Raw genomic sequence first — 20,718 nt, 5'->3', positions numbered from 1 at the left:
ACAGAGATGGAGAACAAGGAAGAAGAAGAAGAAGAAGAAAAGAGTGAAGGAGAAGACGAAGAGCGGAATAGAGGAGCAGAAAAGAGAAGAGGAAGAGCATGACGCGGTGGGCCGACGGAACAGGTGGAGATGCCTCCGCCTCTGCCTCCGCCTCCGCCGACGAGGACATGACCGTCGGTATGTGCTGATTTCTTAACCCCCAAACCCAATTAGGGTTTCTTTACGAAGGGGCACCTCAGCGAGGGCTTTTTTCCTGTCTGGTGCTGTTGTCAAACTGTGTGTCTCTAGTTGTCGGGTTCTTCTGACGTTTGAAATACTTTTTCTTCGGCAAACAACCGGATTCTTTTTTGAAATTGCAGATGACGACGATGAGTATGAGGAGGCTGAAGGGGGCAACCGCCTCCTTGGGTTCATGTTTGGGAATGTTGATAACTCCGGTGATCTTGATGTTGATTATCTTGATGAGGTGATGCGTTTCTTTAATTTCGTGGCCTATTTTGTTTTTTGAGGTATTGAGCTAAAAAATGAAAGACCAGATAAAAGCCTTTCCTTTTTTTTTCCCTTTCAAAATTTTTTGTATCTCTTCTTGTTTGTATGTGCGAGTATCAGTAAGTATTTGAGTGTTTGAGGCTGAGCAATTTTCGCAGAACTGCACTCTAACCTTACGTGTATACTGCTAATATTACTTAGGCAGCCGTTTTAAATTCCCCGTGAAGAAGATGAACCAAAATGTTAGACATTCTAGCTGCGAAGGGCAGTGACTTGCACAATGGCGATTATTCTGTCTATATAATAAGAAAGCCAGCTGGAGCAGTTTTGCCAAATTTAAAATGGAAATCAAAGTGTTATTTTTAGGTTGAAGTTCGATTGATGGATTTTGTATTTTGCTCTCCTGATTTTTATCTGCCTTTGAATACCAAATACTCTTAAATAGGCTTCTTGGTCTTTCTCTCTATCTTTATGAAGTACTGAGTAGTCTATCAAAATCAGAAGTACTGAATATACAGTTATCATGAAAGATGTTTATATTTTTTTTCTTCTAGTTAACTGTACCATCTTCATTGTTTTCATCTCTTGAATGAAGATTTGTCTTCATGCAATTTTACTTGAGCGAAAAAGAGTGGCCGTAGTTGTACTTGTCTCATATTATTTATCTATCAAATGGTGTAGCTATTCCCATCTTCTTGGGGGTTTAAGTTTTCTAGAGTCTTGATAGTGATTAGCATGGTATTTCCATGTTCATGTGTATCAATAAAGTCAAACAACTTAGGCTTACTCTGTTTTGTATAAACTTGAGCTAATTTTTCTATTTTCTTCTTCTTCATCCTTTTTTCTTTAAATTAAATTTTAGGGGGAAATTGGATGGTGGTGAAAGTCAATATCTTTTCCGCTTTTTCTATTTATCCAACCTTTTCTAGTAAACAATAAGCTTTATTTTGAATTTAATACAAGCTCGATGACCAGCGTGGGTTAGCTCAAGCTTGTAATTTTTTAATGTAATTTTATGTATTACGTGCCAAAAACCGAAATTCTACGGTAAGAGTTGACCACTATTGATATAAATCTATACCTTGCTTGCTCTAACAGATTCCAATGAGCAAAAAACCAAAACTATTATCATGATATGTAACCAGTTGAATCAATTTTTATACTAATTCTATCATAAGTGAATAGCTGAATTGATTTTGTAAAAGAACATGCATAAATCACCAAGAATTGGAATAATGGAAAAGCATATACAATGATTTAGTAAAAGGACTATGCAGAATAAGTAATGTACTTTTGTATGATTGTTCGATGGACTAACATAATTTTACATATAATGTCATGTGGTATTAATTTTATGAAATATGATTCAATTGTGATTCATTGGTTGGAACATCCGGTCACAGAGATTTAACTATGTTTAAGTGTTAAATATATGCTCAACTTGTTGGTGGTAGTCATACTATGCTTACTTTTTAAGTTTACAAGCAATAAATCGGTTTGAGCTCATTGATAGTTTTAGCGCACATGTGTATTATTTGAATTATTGGTGATGGTGGGATGGCAGTTTTCTGTCTTTAGTATCTAGTTTGAGTAGTATGAGAAATTCTTGAACTTATTCTTTCTTTAATAGTTGTAAATGGCATGCTATGGTTCATGACGCAAAAGTGAGAGGCCACTGTCATTTTGATAAAAGGGCGCTGGGTTTTCACCTGGCGCAGCAGTGGCGAGCACCAGAACGCCATTTTTTGGGGCGAGGAGCGCGTGGCTAAAGCCCAGCCTTAAAAGGCTGGACAATTTATAAAACAAAAAAAGCTGAAGAAATAAACCCTAATTTGCGGCAGTTTCTATTCCGTTGAAGGCAGTAGTTTTACCTCTTATTTTTCCTTTTCTTTTTTGTGTTTTTGTCCTTGAAACTTTAGTAAATTATTGACTACGTTATTATGATATAATTTGTTGTTATTAATGTCATAACTCAATTTCCTTGCTATATGTAAATGATTTGCTAAATAAATAAATTTTGTGATTTTTCTTGCTAAATTGTTTATTATGATGTGCTTTTTCTTGAAATTTTTGGCTAAAAAAACAAAAACCTAATCATGAACATGCTAATTTTGGTAATTGATACTAATGTTAAAAAAATATGAATTGTTTATGCAAACATACACTGTGATTCAAAAAGGTGGGTCGTGCTCCATGGCTTTAGAGCACCTTTAACAACTATGCATTCTTTATACAAGCAAATTGACAGCATTTGAGCATATTAACTCTTGATGGATTTTTGCTTTTAATTGTTTCAAGTATGTCGATATGTGAATAACCCATGGTGCCTGGTTTGGGGAGTTTGGGTACCGTCATTTGTGTAATCGACTAGACTGTTTGTTTGGGTGGGTCTGACCTCTACAGCATTCATCTTCTCTCTTTCTCTCCTGAAGATCATGTATTTTCAGAAGGGATATATCTTTAATGACATACCATGACACATTATTCTGTATGGTCTCTTAGTTACTTCATCTGCTGCTTATAACAGAATTGGGAACTGGCTTATACATCATTTATCATAATTTATAACATTGTTGCATCCACAGAGGACCACATAACAATTGGATAATCTGAATAAAATAGTTGCAAAAGCTGCTGAAATTCTAGGATTAAGAAATATTCTGTTTGGGTAGCACTGTTATCAGGTTTTAGTAGATAGTGCAATTTATGCGTTTGGTAGCCTGTTCAGGTTACTAAGTTCTAATTTCGGGTATTAAAATATGGAGATCCCAGATTGAAGATAGAGAATTTCTCGTTTTCTATTAATCTGTAGGCAAATCATGTCGGAGGCTTGTATATGCACTTGATTATATCTACGACTGAGTATCTTTAAAGCAATGGGTTATTACGGATTGATTTTCACATCCTATATTGATTCCTTACGTACAACTGGCAGCTGGTCTTTGATGCCACTCCATTTTATTGTATCTCGCTTTTGTTGGATTTGGTCTTTTCATGTGCATGTTCATGCTAAACCATGACTTTTTTTTTTCTTCCCAGGACGCAAAGGAGCATCTTTCTGCACTGGCTGACAAGCTTGGTACATCTCTTGCAGATATAGATGTATGGAAAACTCGATCTGATCTCAACCATGGTTTTGAATGTAACTGGCAGATTGTAGTGGACTTTCTTTTTAGATTGATATCTTGTTGTTAACACTAATGGCTGGCACTTTCGTTTCGATGCCCTGTTTTCATGATGATTGCATTAATGAGTTCTTTTCTTTCAAGTTTCAGCTTTCTGTAAAATCACCGCAGACGCCATCTGATGCTACAGATCAAGGTGATGATGTATACCAGGGAACACTAACTCATAAAATTTTCAAATTTCAGTTAGTATTTGTTCCTTTTTCTGTGTAGTGCTTTTGTTAAAGATGATCATGATCATGTTTCTTGGTTTATTTCCCTAGCAGCACTTAGTAGTGTAACCAATCTCTGAAGCTACCTGGCTACTTGGAGTTGCATATATAAATTAATTCCTTGTTGCTAATTGTTACTAGTGTTGTTATTAAAGTGATCATGCCTGAAAAATACGGATTAGGTGGAGGTTTACTTAGAAGAAGATGATATGTGCAAGTGTGCCCTTTTATTTGCATGAGCTGCTATGTCATGCACCATGGAGATTTAATATGACTTTGATGGAAGCGATTGAGAAGTCATTAAACTCTACAGCTCTAGCACCACGTTTATTACCTCTATTGAGGTATAGATGGTGAAACTGTTGTGCATCTTAACATGTTCGCTTAGCATTATGTGTAATATTGTGTCTGTTTTGAAATCCTCATATAAGTTCTTATGTTAGTTTTAACCACATATCATTTTTGGGATCTCATATCTAATTGTGAATTGTACAACCTGTAACCAGATTTACACAATTGTCGTAGGCTTGATTTATCTTTGAAATTAACACATTTAAGACCTCCTTCTGTGCTTTAACTCCATTTTCAGAATTTCAAATTTGAATTCCATTGTCATATGTGGACAGATGTATTTTCTTTTCATTTTCCTTTTGTTACCAGAATGTGCTCCAACACATTCTGCTTGCATTATGCATGTTGTTCTAATTGGTTTTCTTTTTCTTTTGCTCCTCTCCCATGCAAACTAGATTATGATAAGAAGGCAGAAAATGCTGTTGATTATGAAGATATAGATGAGCAATATGAGGGACCAGAGATCCAAACTGCTACTGAAGAGGACTTTTTGTTGCCAAAAAAGGATTTCTTTTCCAAGGAAGTTTCAGTTACTTCTTTGGAGAATACAACTTCTGTGTTTGATGATGAAAACTATGATGATGAAGACGAGGATTTGGAAAAGCAAAACTTGGCAGGGGAAGGCAACATTGAAGCTCAACAGTTTTCTCCATCAGGTTTAACTAGACTTTGCAATGACTGTTCAGTATCTTTGTTGAATTATCTCTTGTATAGTTTTAGCCTTTCTAATATGTCGTTGTTACCTTTCTCTTGGCAGGTGAGCAGAACTACAGTCATGAACTGCTCTCTCAAGGGGAAAGTCTTCCGGATGACATTCATGGACCTGAAATGGAAAACTCAGATGTGGCGGATACTGAGGAGGTTAGTGCCTTTATTACGCTATCCTTCCAAGTCAAGGATCTATCTTAAAATGATGTTATGTTTCCCCTTTGCATTTATACTTTTACTAATTTGGTTTTATCTGCTTATTTGTTTCTAGCATCCATAAAATTTTGCCAGTCAAAGTTATACATTTTAATTGTTGGCCTCATCATTTTATCATTGTTTCTAAAATTTGCTCACACTTTTTCCAGTGATACATAGTATCTAATGTATAATTGCATCAACTGAAAATATAAGCTGGGGCTGGGCATGGTATATTTGACTCTACTATGAGTTATGTAGTTTGTATTCTCCGTGTAGTTTATTTGCTTTGCTATATGATTTTGTTTTTACTTGGTGTTTGACTCACACATGATTTAGCAGGATGATTCAAATGCTTCTGAAGAGTCGACAGGTGGTGATATGTCTCCACTTCTTCCTGTTCTTTATGTAGAGGATGGGAAGGCAATCTTACGGTTTTCAGAGATTTTTGGTGTTCATGAGCCCTTAAAGAAGGCAGGGAAAAGAGACTGCCGATATATGATAGCTAAAGGTTTGTATTGTTTGGTTCAACTGTACAGGATCTTCTTCAGAAGTTGTGTCTGTCCTTGTACAATACATAAAGGTGTCTTTGGCATATGCATTCGATTTGAGTCTGCTAGCTTTGATATTGCTGTACACTTGTTATCTCCATTCCTATCAAGTTTGTTTGGCCTATTGGTTATATGAAACGAGCAATTTTTCTTTCCGTTCTGACAGAGAAATACAAGTCCATGGATGCTTCTGACATTGTTGAGGAAGATGAAGAGAAATTTATGAAGGCGCCTTGCCAAGATATTTCTTGGATGAGACCAGTTCACAGAAAAAGAGATGTTTTCACATTGGATATTGAAGGTGACTCTGTGAAATCTGAAACTGTTCGGGGATCTGGAAAGAAATCATTGGGAGTTGAAGAGAGCAGGAAGGATTCTTGTGTTTCTGCTAAACCAATGAAAGATTATCTATCGGTGTCTGATTTTCCGGAATGGAACTCTCTTTTTCCACCCAAATTCTATCCTCTTGATCAGGAAGATTGGGAAGATAGAATTGTTTGGAATAACTCTCCTGCTGATAATTTTGTAGAGAGTTGTGAGCTGTCTGGACCTGATTCTGACACACTAGTCGATAAGGAAGTGGATTTGAAAGCTGAAGCACAAACTTACGATCCAGAAATCAAAAGTGAACCTCATGATAAGGATCACATATCGTTTCTGAGTAATTGTGCTGTTCTGGTGCAGCCTTTTAGCTCAAATGAATACTCCCAGTCAACATGCCTTACAATCTCAGAAAGTAGAAGTCATCCCCAGCTCCTAAGGTTGGAGTCTCAATTGGAAAAATATAATACAAACTCTGAAGGAGCAAAAGATGTTGCTACTGAAACGAAACCTTGTAGTGATGCTATAAGGCGTTTTAGTGAGCTCACCTTACAAAATAGAGATGTAGTGGAAGGATCTTGGTTGGATAACATTGTCTGGGAACCACACCAGTCTATTGTAAAACCAAAGCTAATTCTTGATCTCCAAGACGAGCAGATGCTTTTTGAACTTTCAGATATGAAAGATGGTAAACACCTGCAGCTACATGCGGGGGCGATGATTATAGATCGTTCTCTACACCTCAGTGGTGGTGATTCAGTCGACACACATAATCATGGAATTCTATCAGCTGGACGGTTCAATATCTCTAATGACAAATTCTATTCAAACAGGAAATCCTCTCAGCAGCTGAGATCTCATTCCAAAAAGCGAACTGTTCATGGGCTCAAAGTTTTACATTCAATACCTGCACTTAAGCTGCAGACAATGAAAGCTAAACTAAGCAAGTAGGAACTCTTTAACCTTTATTTCTTGTCCCTTTCCTTTGAATGTTCTGATGCTTGCATTCCCGCTGTCATCAAATCCACTGTGGATTTCCTTTGGAATCATATTGCAATCTGATAATAAAATTGCATTCGGTCGGTACTAAATGTGGATGTGTAGGTTTTGCATAAAACTGATGATGCCTTTTCCATTCATACAACAATGTTGTAACTTGTCCAACCGAGACGGACATGTATCTCTTCTAGTGTGCCATAGGGGGATCTGATTAAGTTTACATGTGTTATGTACAGTTGCATAGTTTCACTGTTTGATTGTTCTGCTATGCCCTTTGAACCCTGCTTCAGAAGTTGAGAAATGCAACAAAGTTCCATGATAGTAGAAGTTTGTGAGGAGAAAGTTATATATGGTATTCCATATTGTCTGATGGGTCTATTTCCTACTCAATCATCATTATTTGTTAGTTCTTATAAGAAAATGGCTCATGCCACGACATAGTGCTTTATTTTGAGGCTTCGCTTTTATGGTATCCTGATTTGAGGTTAAAAATCAATGAAGATAGGTCCAAGAGCTGACCTTTTTGTCTCTTCGTGGAAGTGGCCTGTTTTAGTACAGTTATGATAGGAAAAGTAATGTGGTGCCACTGGTCATAGATTAGAATCCACTTCTAGTTGGAACCTTTGGTTTCAGTGACTTAAAATTGAGGTGGCTGGTGGTTATTACTGTACGGAGGTTTTTGGCTCTCTTTCTTTGATACCAAAGAAAGACTGATACCGAGACAACGAAGAAGAGTGAGACTAGGAATTTCATGCATGATTCAGTAACATGTGTGAGTCAAAACCTAAATGTTTTGGCAATAATCTCTTAATGTGCGTGGTTTAGGATTATTCTGGCACATCCTAGGTTGAGATTCTTTTTGACTTTGATTGCTTGATGCTTAAATGTGCCCCTTCATGTTATCTTGAACAAATAACTTTCTCTCTCGTCAAGGTTAAGATTTAGTTTTGGATGTTAATCAACAAATCCTCTAACTATACATACCTTTTAGTAATTTTCTGTACTAATGAATTCAGTGTTTTGTCTTGGAAATCGAGTTCTATTTCTGGATGTCATTTTGTTTGATTGGGATGCTGGTGGTTCTTGTTTCTTGCTTTTTTGGTTATTAGGTTTGCTAGTTTATTATGCCTAAAGTTTTCTTCACATTGTTTGTAAATAAAAGCACCCTTGTCTTTTATGTCTGAGCTAGTCGTCAAGCAGTTACTCTTTTGCAGCAAAGATATTGCTAATTTTCATCGGCCAAAGGCTTCATGGTATCCCCATGATATTGAGGTGCCATTTAAGGAGCAAGGGAAGCTGGCCACCCATGGACCGATGAAAATCATTATGAAGAGTTTGGGTGGGAAAGGAAGTAAACTTCATGTGGATGCTGAAGAGACCATTGCCTCTCTGAAAGCTAAAGCTTCAAAGAAGCTAGGTAGGTTGTTTCTCTTATTCACTGTGGCTTCTACTTTCTGCGTGCTGTGCTCTGACTGAATATGTTAAACTTTTAAACATAATAAGTACTTATTATTTATTTTAACAACCAACTTTTTTCCAATGTAGATTTTAAACTCTCTGAGCCAGTGAAGATATTCTATTCTGGGAGAGAGCTTGAGGACAACAACTCTATTGCTGAACAGAATGTTCATCCAAACTCAGTGTTGCACCTAATTCGCACAAAAATACATCCCTTGCCTCGAGCACAAAAGCTTCCTGGCGAGAACAAGTCTCTGCGTCCCCCTGGGGCATTTAAAAAGAAATCTGATCTTTCAGTAAAGGATGGACATGTTTTCTTGATGGAGTAAGTCATCACAGTATTTCACCGTGTCTGTGTGTTTGTGTTTTCAAAGTGTTTCATCTTATATCAGTCAGGTGACTATCCCTTTCTGAATCCATGTTATGCTTGCGTTTTCTAAGTATTATAAACTTGGTGGTTTTTGTCGAGTTAAAAATATGGATTTTTCGCTGATGCTTGTACAATACTTGATCTAGACTTAGTTTATTGAAATGGCTAAGATTATCTTCATCTGATTTGAGGGGAAAAAAACCCTCCTTGATCAAGTGATTTTATGGAGTGGTATTCTCAATGATGTCTCATAGTTTTTGTGAATTAGTTTTTCTGGATTTAGGTCTATGTAGAGTGCTTTTTCATTTCTGATTGCATCATCTATACATATATTCTTGAGACAAGTACTTGCGGAAAGTTAATGGTTCTACTTTGGCTTTAGGTTAAAACAGAATACCATGTGTGGTTAAGTATTAATGATCCTCCAGCTGGAATAAAAATACTAGGCATGAGGAAGCAACTGCTATGAAGAATTTAGGAACCCAAAAGAGAATGAAAGAATTAGTTGGCATTTTTCTTAGCTTAAGAGGCCTTTGCAAGATCATTAACTGTTTATGCAAAATATTGGCATATCTTTTAAAGTCCGTATGCTAAAGTTTAATCCTCAAATGCCTATTTGTTTGAGTCTTCTCCTTCTGAATGTACCTTAGCTTTTTGTATAAATCACTTCAACTGGAGCTTGCTCGTTGTGTAAATTATATAATTCAGGTACTGTGAGGAAAGACCTTTGCTGTTAGGTAATGCTGGAATGGGTGCAAGACTCTGCACATATTATCAAAAGTCTGCTCCAGGTGATCAAACGGGAAACTTACTGCGGAATGGAAATAATGGTTTGGGGAGTGTTATCATTCTTGATCCTGCTGATAAATCCCCTTTTCTTGGAGATATAAAACCTGGTTCCAGCCAATCATGCCTTGAAACTAACATGTATAGAGCACCCATATTTCAACATAAAGTGCCATCAACTGATTACTTATTGGTGAGGTCTTCAAAGGGTAAGCTGTCCATCAGACGCATTGACAGGATTGATGTTGTTGGACAACAGGTTATACTAATGTCCTAGTTATATCTATTTTTAGTTTTCAGTATCTTATATGTTTTCCCATCTTTTTTCATCTGCACTTCTAATGAAGTCATTAGATAACTGTTGATATGCATGGAGAACTGCTCAGTGTTTTCTTGCTTGTTGGAAAAAAGTCCTGTTTTTCTGTGCTCATTGGGAGGCCTTATGTATACTCATGCTGACTGGAAGACCCTACGATTGTGCCTTTGGATTTTTCAAGAAATAGATCCATTTGAAAGTCTTAAAAGTCACCTTAATGAACCAAATCCTGTTCATCTTATTATTTGTGTGACTTTGGCTATAATATCTTATTTACTAAATTTATGGGTAGCTCTGTAATGCTGACTAACATAAGATGCTTGGGTGTTACTCATATTAAGTTGATTTCTAATGTTTTTGACTCGGCCTGAGCTGTACCCTATGTGATGTGGCAAACTGCCAACTTGTCAAGTTCCATTGTTCACGCCATTTTTCTAGATGTTTGGATAAATTTTGAATAACTGAACATCATGTAAATTTATGTCATTGGCCATCATGCATATGATCAGTCAAACATGCTGACTTTTCAAACTCCAAAGTTATCCTGCTGGAGATTAATGCCATCTTTCTAGGATCAATTGTAAGATTTTGTCTTTGTTTGTAAAAGACCAAAGAACAAAGAAACCCTATTAAGTTTCAGAGTTGTGAATACTTTGGGTTGTGTTTCATTGGTCCTAAGATGTTTGTGAAGTTAACCTATTCCCTTAGTTTTCTCAAGTCGTGCTCCTTCACCCATTTGGTATATTTTGTTGATATTCAGAATGTTGAATGATTGGAACATGGGTTTTGTGCATTTGAGCTTTTACCATCTGGATAAGAATGTCCTGTCACCTTCATCTGTGGACTGAGAGTGCCTTCTTAATTTCAATTATCACCTGTGTGGATTATAAATGTCTCAGGTGCTTTGATGTCCTTTTCATTTGCTTGTTCTGGTTGTTGAAGACATAAATGTGTTAGGAGTATGCTACCATTATCCACCATAGATGTACTTCAGTTCCATCCTAATTACTTATTGTGCTACTTCTATTTCCATAATTTCCTTATTTGTAGGAAAACTATTCCTCAACATGGATTCTGAAATATTTTCTCATGGATTTGATGAGTTCTTTTTACTTTTGGCTAGGATTTGCTACTCTAGTGTAACAAAGAATCAGATGTCCTTGGTATTGTATGTTTCCTAATTTTGTCTGTCATTGTCATCAATAGGAGCCGCATATAGAGGTAATGTCTCCTGGGTCCAAAGGCGTCCAGTTCTATATCATGAACAGGCTATTGGTATACATGTATAGGGAGTTCCGAGCTGCTGAAAAACGCGGTTTGCGTCCTTCTATCCGTGCGGACGAGTTGTTCTCACAGTTTCCAAGCTTGTCTGAAGCATTTCTTCGGAAGAGGCTGAAAAATTGTGCTGATCTACAGGTAATACATTTTGCTACTACTTTCCCAAGCCTTAACACCCCACCCCCTGGGGCACAGACAGATAATACTCACTCACCACGAAGAATAACAAGAAATGAGAAAAGATAAAATAGAGAAGAAACATTGTATTTAAGAAAATAAACGTTCATGAAGCAAGGAAAAAGAGAAAGAAACCCTGTAAAATGCACGTCTTTTATTTGTTCTATTGGCATTTATATTTTATTTCCTGTCCATGCTTTTGCTTATGTAAACTTGTTTCTTGCTTGGTCTACTAGAGAGGATCAAATGGGCATTTTCTCTGGGTTATGAAGCGCAATTTTCGCATTCCTTCAGAGGAAGAACTAAGAAGGATGGTGACACCTGAAAATGTGAGTATTTTCATAAATTTTGTCTTTTAACCACATTTCGGGGGTTCAGATGCTGCAGGAAGAGATTATATGTGACTTTTATTGATAATTGAAAGCTTTCACATTTTAGAGTTCTACACTCGTAGAGATGTTCTATTGGTTATATTGGGCTGTAATACCAGACCAATATGATCCCGTATCAAAGCCATTGAAGAGTCCTAGAAAATGAAATTATGTTAACATTGTTTGTGTTTTTGTTACTCTACATATTGTAGAGTATAAATTTGTTTAGTTGCATTAGAAGAATCCAAGTAGATTGAATGTGACAATTAAAAATGGTTTGGCATCTCTATTGTTGATGTGACATCAGATTTACAAGCTTTAAAAGATACCCATAAAAAGGTGAATGTGGGAAGAAAAGTTGTGAAAGCATATATAAGCATTGGCCAAAGAACTCGAGTGCATCCATTGGATATCCCTTTCCGATGAGTTTTTCATAGCCAAATTTTAGGATGCACTTGGTAGGTTTGGAGGCAATTCTTGCGTCCAAGGGGCTAGCGGGCCCAGGGCGTGATAAATGGTATTAGAGTGCGAAGCAGAGTCGAGAACTAAGTGCTATGTTGGACAAAGTGCTATGTGCACGGGAGCCACCTCTTGAACATGTTGACAAAGTGGTACATGCGCAGGAGCCACCTCTAGCTCCTGATGGCTGCGACTGATCACGGGCTAAGTCACGCCGCGTCAGGATGTCACGTTCTGAAGGAGGGGTGATTATCATATCCCGTTCCACATGGATTATGAACTAATAAGATAAGCAGTATATAAGCATTGCCAAAGAACTCAAGTGCATTAATTGGATATTCTTTTCAGGGAGTTGTTCATAGCTGAACTTCAGGATGCACTTGGTGGGTTTAGAGGCAATTCTCGGGTCCAATGGGCTAGCGGGCCCGAGTAATGGCAATAGTACTAAAGCCTGATTGTTCAACTGTTTCAAGTGTGTCTGTAAAGTAGTTTATGAATAAAAACAAAATAAATAATGACAGGAAATCTGTTTACTAAACCTGTTATATGCAAATCTATTTTCTGTCGTATTACCCAAAACATAAGCTCTATACCTATATACTCCCACCATAAGTTCTTTACTCTCATTTCCTTTTTGGACGTCCCAGAAATAAGACAATAATTCCTAAACCTTTCTCTTTTAAAAAATATCATCACAATTAAAGGTAATCATGTGAAACCAGCAAGTCTCAATCACTAAACCAACGACAATGTAGTACACAAAACTTGCACCTTTTCAACTCTTATCTTAAACTCCACAAGGATCAAACTAGACCAAATACGTTGAACTGGAGGGACTAGATCTCATTTTCTTTAACTGGTTGACTAAGAATATTATTTGGGAGTTGAGAAAGAGAAAATTCGGCGGTGATTGCTTTTGATTTCATCTCATCTCAGTGAGAAAAAATGAGGTGAAATGAGTTTGATTGAGATGAGAGATTTTTTGGAATATGTCATTGGATGTGACATAAAAGTGTAATAATAATAGTTGCTAATGATGCTGAAAAGGTCTTAGGTGAGAAAGAAAGCATAATGATAATAGGTGATGCGGAGTAGTAAAATGTGTTTTCACACATTCTTTTTCGGATGTGAAAAATATTCCTACAAGTACAACCAAATACCACCTTGATTGATCAGATGGAGCGAGATTGAATACCGTCTCATAAGAAAGCACTGTCCTTGAAGTTTATAAGCTTCACTTTTTCAATTCATGACCAAAGCAAGGGCATGAATTACAGTAAAAAGTTCTCTCACAATAGGTTACCGTAGAATATGTGTAATACTTTCCTTTCTTATATCTTTGCTTTCTCACTCTAGGTCTGTGCCTATGAGAGCATGCAAGCTGGCCTGTACAGGCTGAAAAGGTTGGGAATTACGAGGCTGACTCATCCCACAGGGCTTTCTTCTGCAATGAATCAGCTTCCAGATGAAGCAATTGCTTTAGCTGCTGCATCACATATTGAGAGGGAGCTGCAGATAACACCATGGAACTTGAGTAGTAATTTTGTTTCCTGCACTAACCAGGCAAGAAATTTCGTCATGATTTTACCTTTGTGAACATCATGAATTTTCCCCTTCGAGCAACCCCAGGAGCATTTTGGGTTCATTTATTGCAGTCTGTATCTTTCTATGATATGTAATTGTTTGAATTGCTTTCTGTGTGCTTTCATGATTACCTTGAGAAGCATTCTGGCAGACAGCAGATGGTGATTACACCTGAAGTTTTGATGTGAAAACCTCCTCATTATCCATTTGTCACTTGTGCTCTTTCTTTAATTGGATTGAACAAGTGAACTTAAATTCGAATTATTATGCTCTGGGGGCCTGATCCTGATTGTACGTCTCAAACTTAACCGCTATATATGCATTTCCCAGCAACATCATTCTTCTTTTATTTATTTTATTCATGTAAAGACAAAAAGAATTGGTACACTGTATTTATCTAAAAGGGTTAGATTATGGTTCTTCAACAATATTGTAAATGTCAGCACAAGTTGAAGCACCCTGAGCCAGCTTCTTCTTGTGAAAGTGTGATATTCAGCATATTGATGCTTATTGTAAATTTTATGGATCCTGTGCTAGTTAAATCCTTTTCAAAGATCATCCATGGAATAATACATCTGCTCCTTTCATGCTCAGGATAGAGAAAATATTGAGCGTCTGGAAATCACGGGTGTTGGTGATCCTTCGGGAAGGGGACTAGGTTTTAGTTATGTTCGTACCACTCCTAAGGCTCCAATCTCAAATTCGATGGTGAAAAAGAAAACTGTTGTTGGTAAAGGATCAACTGTGACTGGAACTGATGCTGATCTACGCAGGCTGAGCATGGAAGCTGCTAGAGAGGTGTGTTGGTTTTTGTGAGAGTTTTATGTCACAACCAGAAGCTCTTATACATTGAACATAATTGACTCTGTTTTGGTTATCTCAGCTGTTATTATGTGGTGGTTTCTGCTATTGTCCTCTTCTTATTTCTTGATAAGCCCTTTTATTTCTTTTATTGTTTTGTTTGTTGATGTTTCTATTCTTAATCAGACTGGACTGCATTTCCATTTTTACACAGATCCCTTTTCTTTGTTGCTTTGTACTATCACTTGGTTTGGGATTTATAAGCATTTGGGTGCTTCTCCCCCCGCTTAACCGCATGCTTTACAAAAAAGACATTAAATCCTGTCTCCATGAGTTGGTGAAGGCAGTGGAACCATGGAGAAGTGTAAGCATGACACATCGAACTGGAGTTTTAGATTGCATGTGTTTTGGGCAAATATTTGAGAGTTTAATTGCATGATTGCACTTTTACGATGCTTCACCTGCAAGGATCAGATTTCATTTTGTCAAAATACTATCTTTGATACCAACAGGTTAATTCTATTATGAGGAAACTATCCCCAAGAAGAGACTCATCTCTTTTATTAGATGCAAGATAATTTATTTATGGGTTATCGGAAGTTTTCTGATGATCTGCCTAATGTTGTATCCCTTGTGAACTGAATCTCATATCTATATGTGTTCCTTGTATCCTGGTAGTGCAGCATTAGGTTTGTCTCCTAGTGGAGACATGGAACCTACCATCTTATTAACATTTTAGCGATTTTTAAATACTTATTTTAGGTGATGGTCTTGTGAATACATTATATGAACTTCAAACCTTGAAGTAACTTTGTAGACTCCTTAGGATCACTTTCTGGGGTACCTTTTCCTATTTCACATCTTTGGTAAATGGTAAGGGGACACAGAGATGAATATATCTTCAAATAATATCTGATGATAGTGTTATAGATATGTGAGCAACCATGCTTCTAATGTTTTGATTGTGTTTACATGTAGCTTCTCCTCAAATTCAATGTTCCAGAGGAACAGATTGCAAAACAAACTCGATGGCACCGAATTGCTTTGATACGCAAGCTGTCAAGTGAGCAAGCGGCATCAGGTGTCAAGGTTGATCCAACAACTGTCAGCAAGTTTGCTCGTGGACAAAGAATGTCATTCTTGCAACTGCAGCAGCAGACTAGAGAAAAATGTCAGGAAATATGGGATCGACAAGTTCAAAGTCTCTGTTCTGGTGATGGGGAAGAAAATGAGAGCGAATCAGAGGCTAATAGTGACTTGGATTCATTTGCTGGGGATCTGGAAAATCTTCTGGATGCAGAAGAGGGTGAAGAGGATAATTATGAGTCTAAGCATGATAACATTGATGGTGTCAGGGGACTAAAAATGAGAAGGCGCCCATTTCAAACCCAGGCAGAAGAAGAAATTGAAGACGAGGCAGCAGAAGCAGCAGAATTATGCAAAATGCTCATGGATGGTACAGAGTTTTTATATGTATGCAGTTTCAAGTTGCAAATTGTAACTTTTGCTAATATTGATATTGTTTCATAGATTCTGGTCGGGTAGTAAAAGTTCAAATGATAACCGCCTTGTGTAGCATTTTGTTCATTTATGGGATGTTTGTGCTTCTAAGGCAATATATATTCCAACTGCTCGAGGCTCACTTATAGTCAATGTGGAACAGTATGAACTTGTCGATAGAGTACATAAAATGTAGAAATAAGAAGATAGGTTTGGTAAAAATTATATGGGTTATACTGGTAGTGTGGAACTACTTTGTTGAGAAGTTGGTCTGTTGTTATGGCTGCTGAACTAATATTACCAAGGTTGGTAGTGCTCGTTTCTTTCATTTGATTTTTCTTTCTGAAAAAACTACATCAGATGATTGATGCTCTGTCTCATGTTCATGGACCAGACCTGCATGCAATTGTCTCTACTGTATAATGCTTTAGGTCCATTATCTTTACTTTTTCCAACAAAAGCAGGAACACATACAACAATGAGAATGAGTGTACACTGTGAAATGCTAACCAGTCTCCTTTCGGTTTACACTATGTTGTTTTGGTTCAATTATTCTTTTCACACGACAGGATCCTTGAGATTATAACTTCTGAATTAATTTTGTTATATCTGTTGATATGAATTGTGCGATTCCTGACCATAGTTTACTGTAAATACTGATCTGCAGATGATGAAGCTGATCGAAAGAAGAAGAAGAAGACAAGAGCAGCTGTTGAGCAAGTTGGGCTGGCTTACAAGTCAAAGTCCATTCCTGAAAATGCTGATGGAATTAAGAAAACTAATGCAGCTTCTAAGAGAATTGTGCAACCTGAGGGATCCTTTGTATCGATGGAGAAAATTACTAAAGATCAGAAGGAGGTCCTTGCTTGTTTGACGTTTGTGTCTGATTTTTATGTTTTCACAGTCTGTTTGATTTAGAATCCCAAAGTTCTGATCATGAACTTTACATTTTCAATTTCTGGGTGCAGGTGGAAAGCTTGTCTGCTAAAAAGCCTCTGCTGGGTAAATTAAAAGTCAAGAAGAAGAATGAGATTGAACAGATGGGGTTACTGAACAAAAAAGTTAAAATTCTGGCGGATGGGATGAATGTAAGTTTGTCTGTGCAGCTTTGATGTGTGATCAATTATGCTCATGGTATCTGTAGGTAGGCAATAGGATTTTGTTTGTAAATATGCATGCTGCCTACTGATTTAATTTGTTATACACTCTGTCCAAAATTCTCGATTGATTTTAATTGACATTGCGAATTTAGCCACAGCTGCAGCTGATGTCAGATAGGTGTGTGCATTCTTCTCTTTTTGTTGGTGGAGAGTGTCAGGGGTTCAGTGCTGCTTTCTGAATTTGATTTTTTTTTTTTTTATATATTTGTATTTTACTGGCATGGCTTGTATAAAGCCAATTTTGACATCTGCTGCTCCAAAAATAGGTGATCAAGGAAAAGAAATCAGCAAGAGAGAGTTTTGTCTGTGGAGCATGTCGTCAGGTATGCATCAGTTCAGATAGCAGTTTACATAAAAAATGCTGAATATTAATAATTTTGCTTTACAATTCAGCTTGGTCATATGAGGACCAACAAGAACTGCCCCAAGTATAGGGAAGACACCGAAACACGAGCAGAAAGCACAGACCTTGAGAAGTTATCCTCCAAACCTAATTTTGTAGATCAAGCAGAGCAGTGCCAGCAGAAGCCTCTTACAAAGAAGGTCACACCAAAGAATGGGATAGAAACTGCTGGGTCAGAAGCACCAGAAGATGACAAGCCTACTTCAAAGGCAAAATTTCTGAAGGTCAAGTGTGGCGCAACTGACAAGCTTCCTGATAGACATACTCCCCCAACTTCACAGAGCTCTGACCGGCCAGTTATTTCAGATGCTGAAACAGGACAAAAATCTGTTGTTAAAGTCAATAAAATAATTTTTTCGAACAAGACGAAACCCGAAGACATGCTGGTAGAAACCCCTAAGCCCTCCATTGTAATAAAGCCACCAGTGGATGCGGATAGAGACCAACCTCGCAAGAAAATTATAATTAAACAGCCAAAGGAGATAATTAATTTGGATGACAATAGCCAGGATGGAAGTCCTGGCCTTGACTATAGGAAAACAAAGAAAATAATCGAACTGTCAAGTTTGGACAAGCACCGAGAGCATGATAACAAACATTTCTTTGAAGAGTCATCACGAATGAGAGATCCAGAGGATAACCCGTGGTGGGTGGAAGACAAGAGGAGAAATGCTGAGAGACAACAAGAAGAAAGAAACAGGAGGGCAGAGAAAATGAGGATGATTGATGAGCAGCCAGCATATGAGTTGCTGAGATACGAAGAAGCCATACGAAGAGAAAGAGAAGAAGAAGAGCGCCAAAGGGCAAAGACGAAGAAGAAAAAGAAGAGAAAGCCTGAAATAAAGGATGATTACTTAGATGACCTTCCACCTAGAAGAAATGACAGAAGGATACAAGAGAGAGACAAAATGGTGCGGAGGAGGCCGGAACCCGAGTATGGTAAGCATGCTCCAGACTATGCCCAAGCTTCAAAGCGGCGACGAGGAGGAGAGGTGAGCGGTTTCTCTTCATTCAAACATTCCTTTGCTGTATTGTTATATTGCTATACCCATGTGGAACAAAATAGTGAATTCTGAACTTGTTAGATTGTTGCTCTTGTTCAGTTTCTCAACAGCCTGAACAAATTCCACCATATCCTATCTTCTACATGAGGTAGGAATGTAGGACACAATAGTTTAGACATGATGGGAATACTGTGTGTTCACTATTGTTATTAAACTACAACGACCTCCTCTGAGGTTTGACAATTTCATACATATTTACAATCAAGCTCAAACCTTCACTGTCAGTTCACTATTCCTGTGTTTAGTTGTAAATGATCCTTTAAGTAAAATTAAACTGGTTTACTTCAGAATGATAGAAGCTGCAACTTGGAGTAACACAATTACCAAGAAGTCTTTCTGACCTGATTTGCCTATGGATCACAAAGTCCTTATTCTGAGATGCTCTGTTTGTGCTGAAACTGCTGCAAACCTCTATTTTTTTTCTGCATCCATTTATACAGCTGAGGTGGAGCATGCTTTATACTCCACAATAAGTTTGTGCATGTGGGTGTTTCTTTACTTCTACCTCTACATCATGAAACTCTTTTCTGGTGAACGAAGAATTTATGTGAAATATAATTCAATCTCAGGTTGGTTTGTCAAACATCTTGGAAAACATTGTGGAGACGCTTAGAGGAAAGAAAGATATATCTTACCTATTCATAAAGCCAGTAACGAAAAAGGAAGCCCCTGACTATCTGGACATTATCAGTCATCCTATGGATTTATCTACAATCAGGGATAAGGCAAGAAGGATGGAGTACAAAAGCCGTGATGATTTCAGGCATGATGTGTACCAGATCGTGTTCAATGCCCATAAATATAATGACCGGCGTAATCCAGGTATTCCTCCTCTTGCGGATCAACTTCTTGAGCTCTGTGACTTCTTGTTAGATCAATATGATGCAGAGTTGACAGAAGCTGAAGCTGGCATTGAATAAACACATACCATGGTAGGATGGATTTCTTTTCCTTTATCCCGTTGTCATTTTTTAGCACAAATAGTCAAATAACTTCTTTACTTGCAATTGGGTCCTATCACTTATATAGTTACCCGTAACGTGGCAATTTTGAGATAAGAAGCTTACCAGTTCTTGTAGTGTACATACTGACAAGGTTTGTATATTGATGAAAGTGGTCGATCCCCAGCACTCGTATAGGAATGTTAGATGCTGCCTAAGCGGAATTACAGCTGAGGAAGTGTATAGTATAGATATGTGAATAACAGCCTTAAAATATTCATTCTTGGCTTCCGACCATGTTGTTGTCTTTCAATTGAGTTTTAATGTTGTATGATTGCTTTTTTACCAATCAGCCTAAAGTGTTTCTTGCTCTTCTTTTCCTGTCATTTACGTTGTATGAGTTTTTCTCATCCTTTGTGTACCTGATATTTCTCCCATGTCATTTATGGACATTTTAAGAGTAAATTAGCACTTGGAAGTACTGTTTGGCTGTGGCTACACATTAACTGTGTGTTTGTGTTATTTTAATATTGTATAATTGTTTCGATGTTTCTAATGCTATCAACTGTTGCCCACAGGGAAAAGATTGTATTTCACTATAGAAAATTGTATTTGTTTCTGAACAATGTCGCATAGAAGCAAGCTTTCTATAAGACAGGTTTTCTGCTTTATAATGGAAGTAGTCTTTGTTACCAGCTTTTTATGTTTTTACGTTCTGAAAGGTTGAAAGGGCGTCGGAAGTTGGTTTGGTTGTTTAATATTAGGTTTAGTTTCACTTGAATCTCCCTTGAAATAATGTAATTATACGTTTGTCTGATAAAAGGTTGTAAACTACATCTGGACTTTTTTGAATTTTTTTTATTTACCATTACACTATGGAGTTAGGTTTTGGATAGAAAATATTGATCTCAAACGAGAAGAAATTGATTTTTTGTGGTTTTTATCTCTTTATTATATATATATATATGTATATATATATATATATATATATATAGGTTGAGGTTACAACTGATCTTGGTTTTGTGGCAAGGGTTGAATG

The 20,718-nt window shown here is 37.2% G+C and overlaps 1 protein-coding gene across 2 annotated transcripts; it reads left to right on the top strand.

Annotated features, from left to right (window-relative positions):
* Positions 1 to 20,010, top strand: LOC105169272 (transcription initiation factor TFIID subunit 1). 2 transcript variants are annotated; one of them, XM_011089638.2, is made up of 21 exons: positions 1 to 177; positions 360 to 466; positions 3,529 to 3,591; positions 3,765 to 3,810; positions 4,633 to 4,893; positions 4,995 to 5,098; positions 5,483 to 5,651; positions 5,858 to 6,959; positions 8,226 to 8,428; positions 8,557 to 8,794; positions 9,548 to 9,884; positions 11,148 to 11,357; positions 11,633 to 11,725; positions 13,583 to 13,789; positions 14,405 to 14,608; positions 15,590 to 16,067; positions 16,779 to 16,969; positions 17,080 to 17,199; positions 17,538 to 17,594; positions 17,665 to 18,666; positions 19,308 to 20,010. In XM_011089638.2, the coding sequence occupies exons 1-21, from the start codon at positions 99 to 101 to the stop codon at positions 19,656 to 19,658; spliced, it is 5,622 nt and encodes a 1,873-aa protein (XP_011087940.1). In that variant the 5' UTR covers positions 1 to 98; the 3' UTR covers positions 19,659 to 20,010. The 2 variants fall into 2 exon arrangements, with proteins under 2 accessions (XP_011087940.1, XP_011087939.1); XM_011089637.2 differs by having other exon boundaries at positions 5,480 to 5,651.

The sequence above is a fragment of the Sesamum indicum genome, linkage group LG8, assembly GCF_000512975.1.
Source record: "Sesamum indicum cultivar Zhongzhi No. 13 linkage group LG8, S_indicum_v1.0, whole genome shotgun sequence".
Taxonomy (NCBI): Eukaryota; Viridiplantae; Streptophyta; class Magnoliopsida; order Lamiales; family Pedaliaceae; genus Sesamum; species Sesamum indicum.
The sequence above is the reverse complement of the archived record's forward strand: the minus strand, read 5'-3'. Positions and strand labels throughout refer to the sequence as shown.

Excerpts from the sequence above, each read along its gene's own strand:
- LOC105169272 (XM_011089637.2), top strand. The coding sequence starts at position 99 with ATGACGCGGTGGGCCGACGGAACAGGTGGAGATGCCTCCGCCTCTGCC. Across the intron at positions 5,652-5,857 it reads CCGATATATGATAGCTAAAG|AGAAATACAAGTCCATGGAT; the intron begins GTTTGTATTGTT and ends CCGTTCTGACAG. Across the intron at positions 9,885-11,147 it reads TTGATGTTGTTGGACAACAG|GAGCCGCATATAGAGGTAAT; the intron begins GTTATACTAATG and ends TGTCATCAATAG.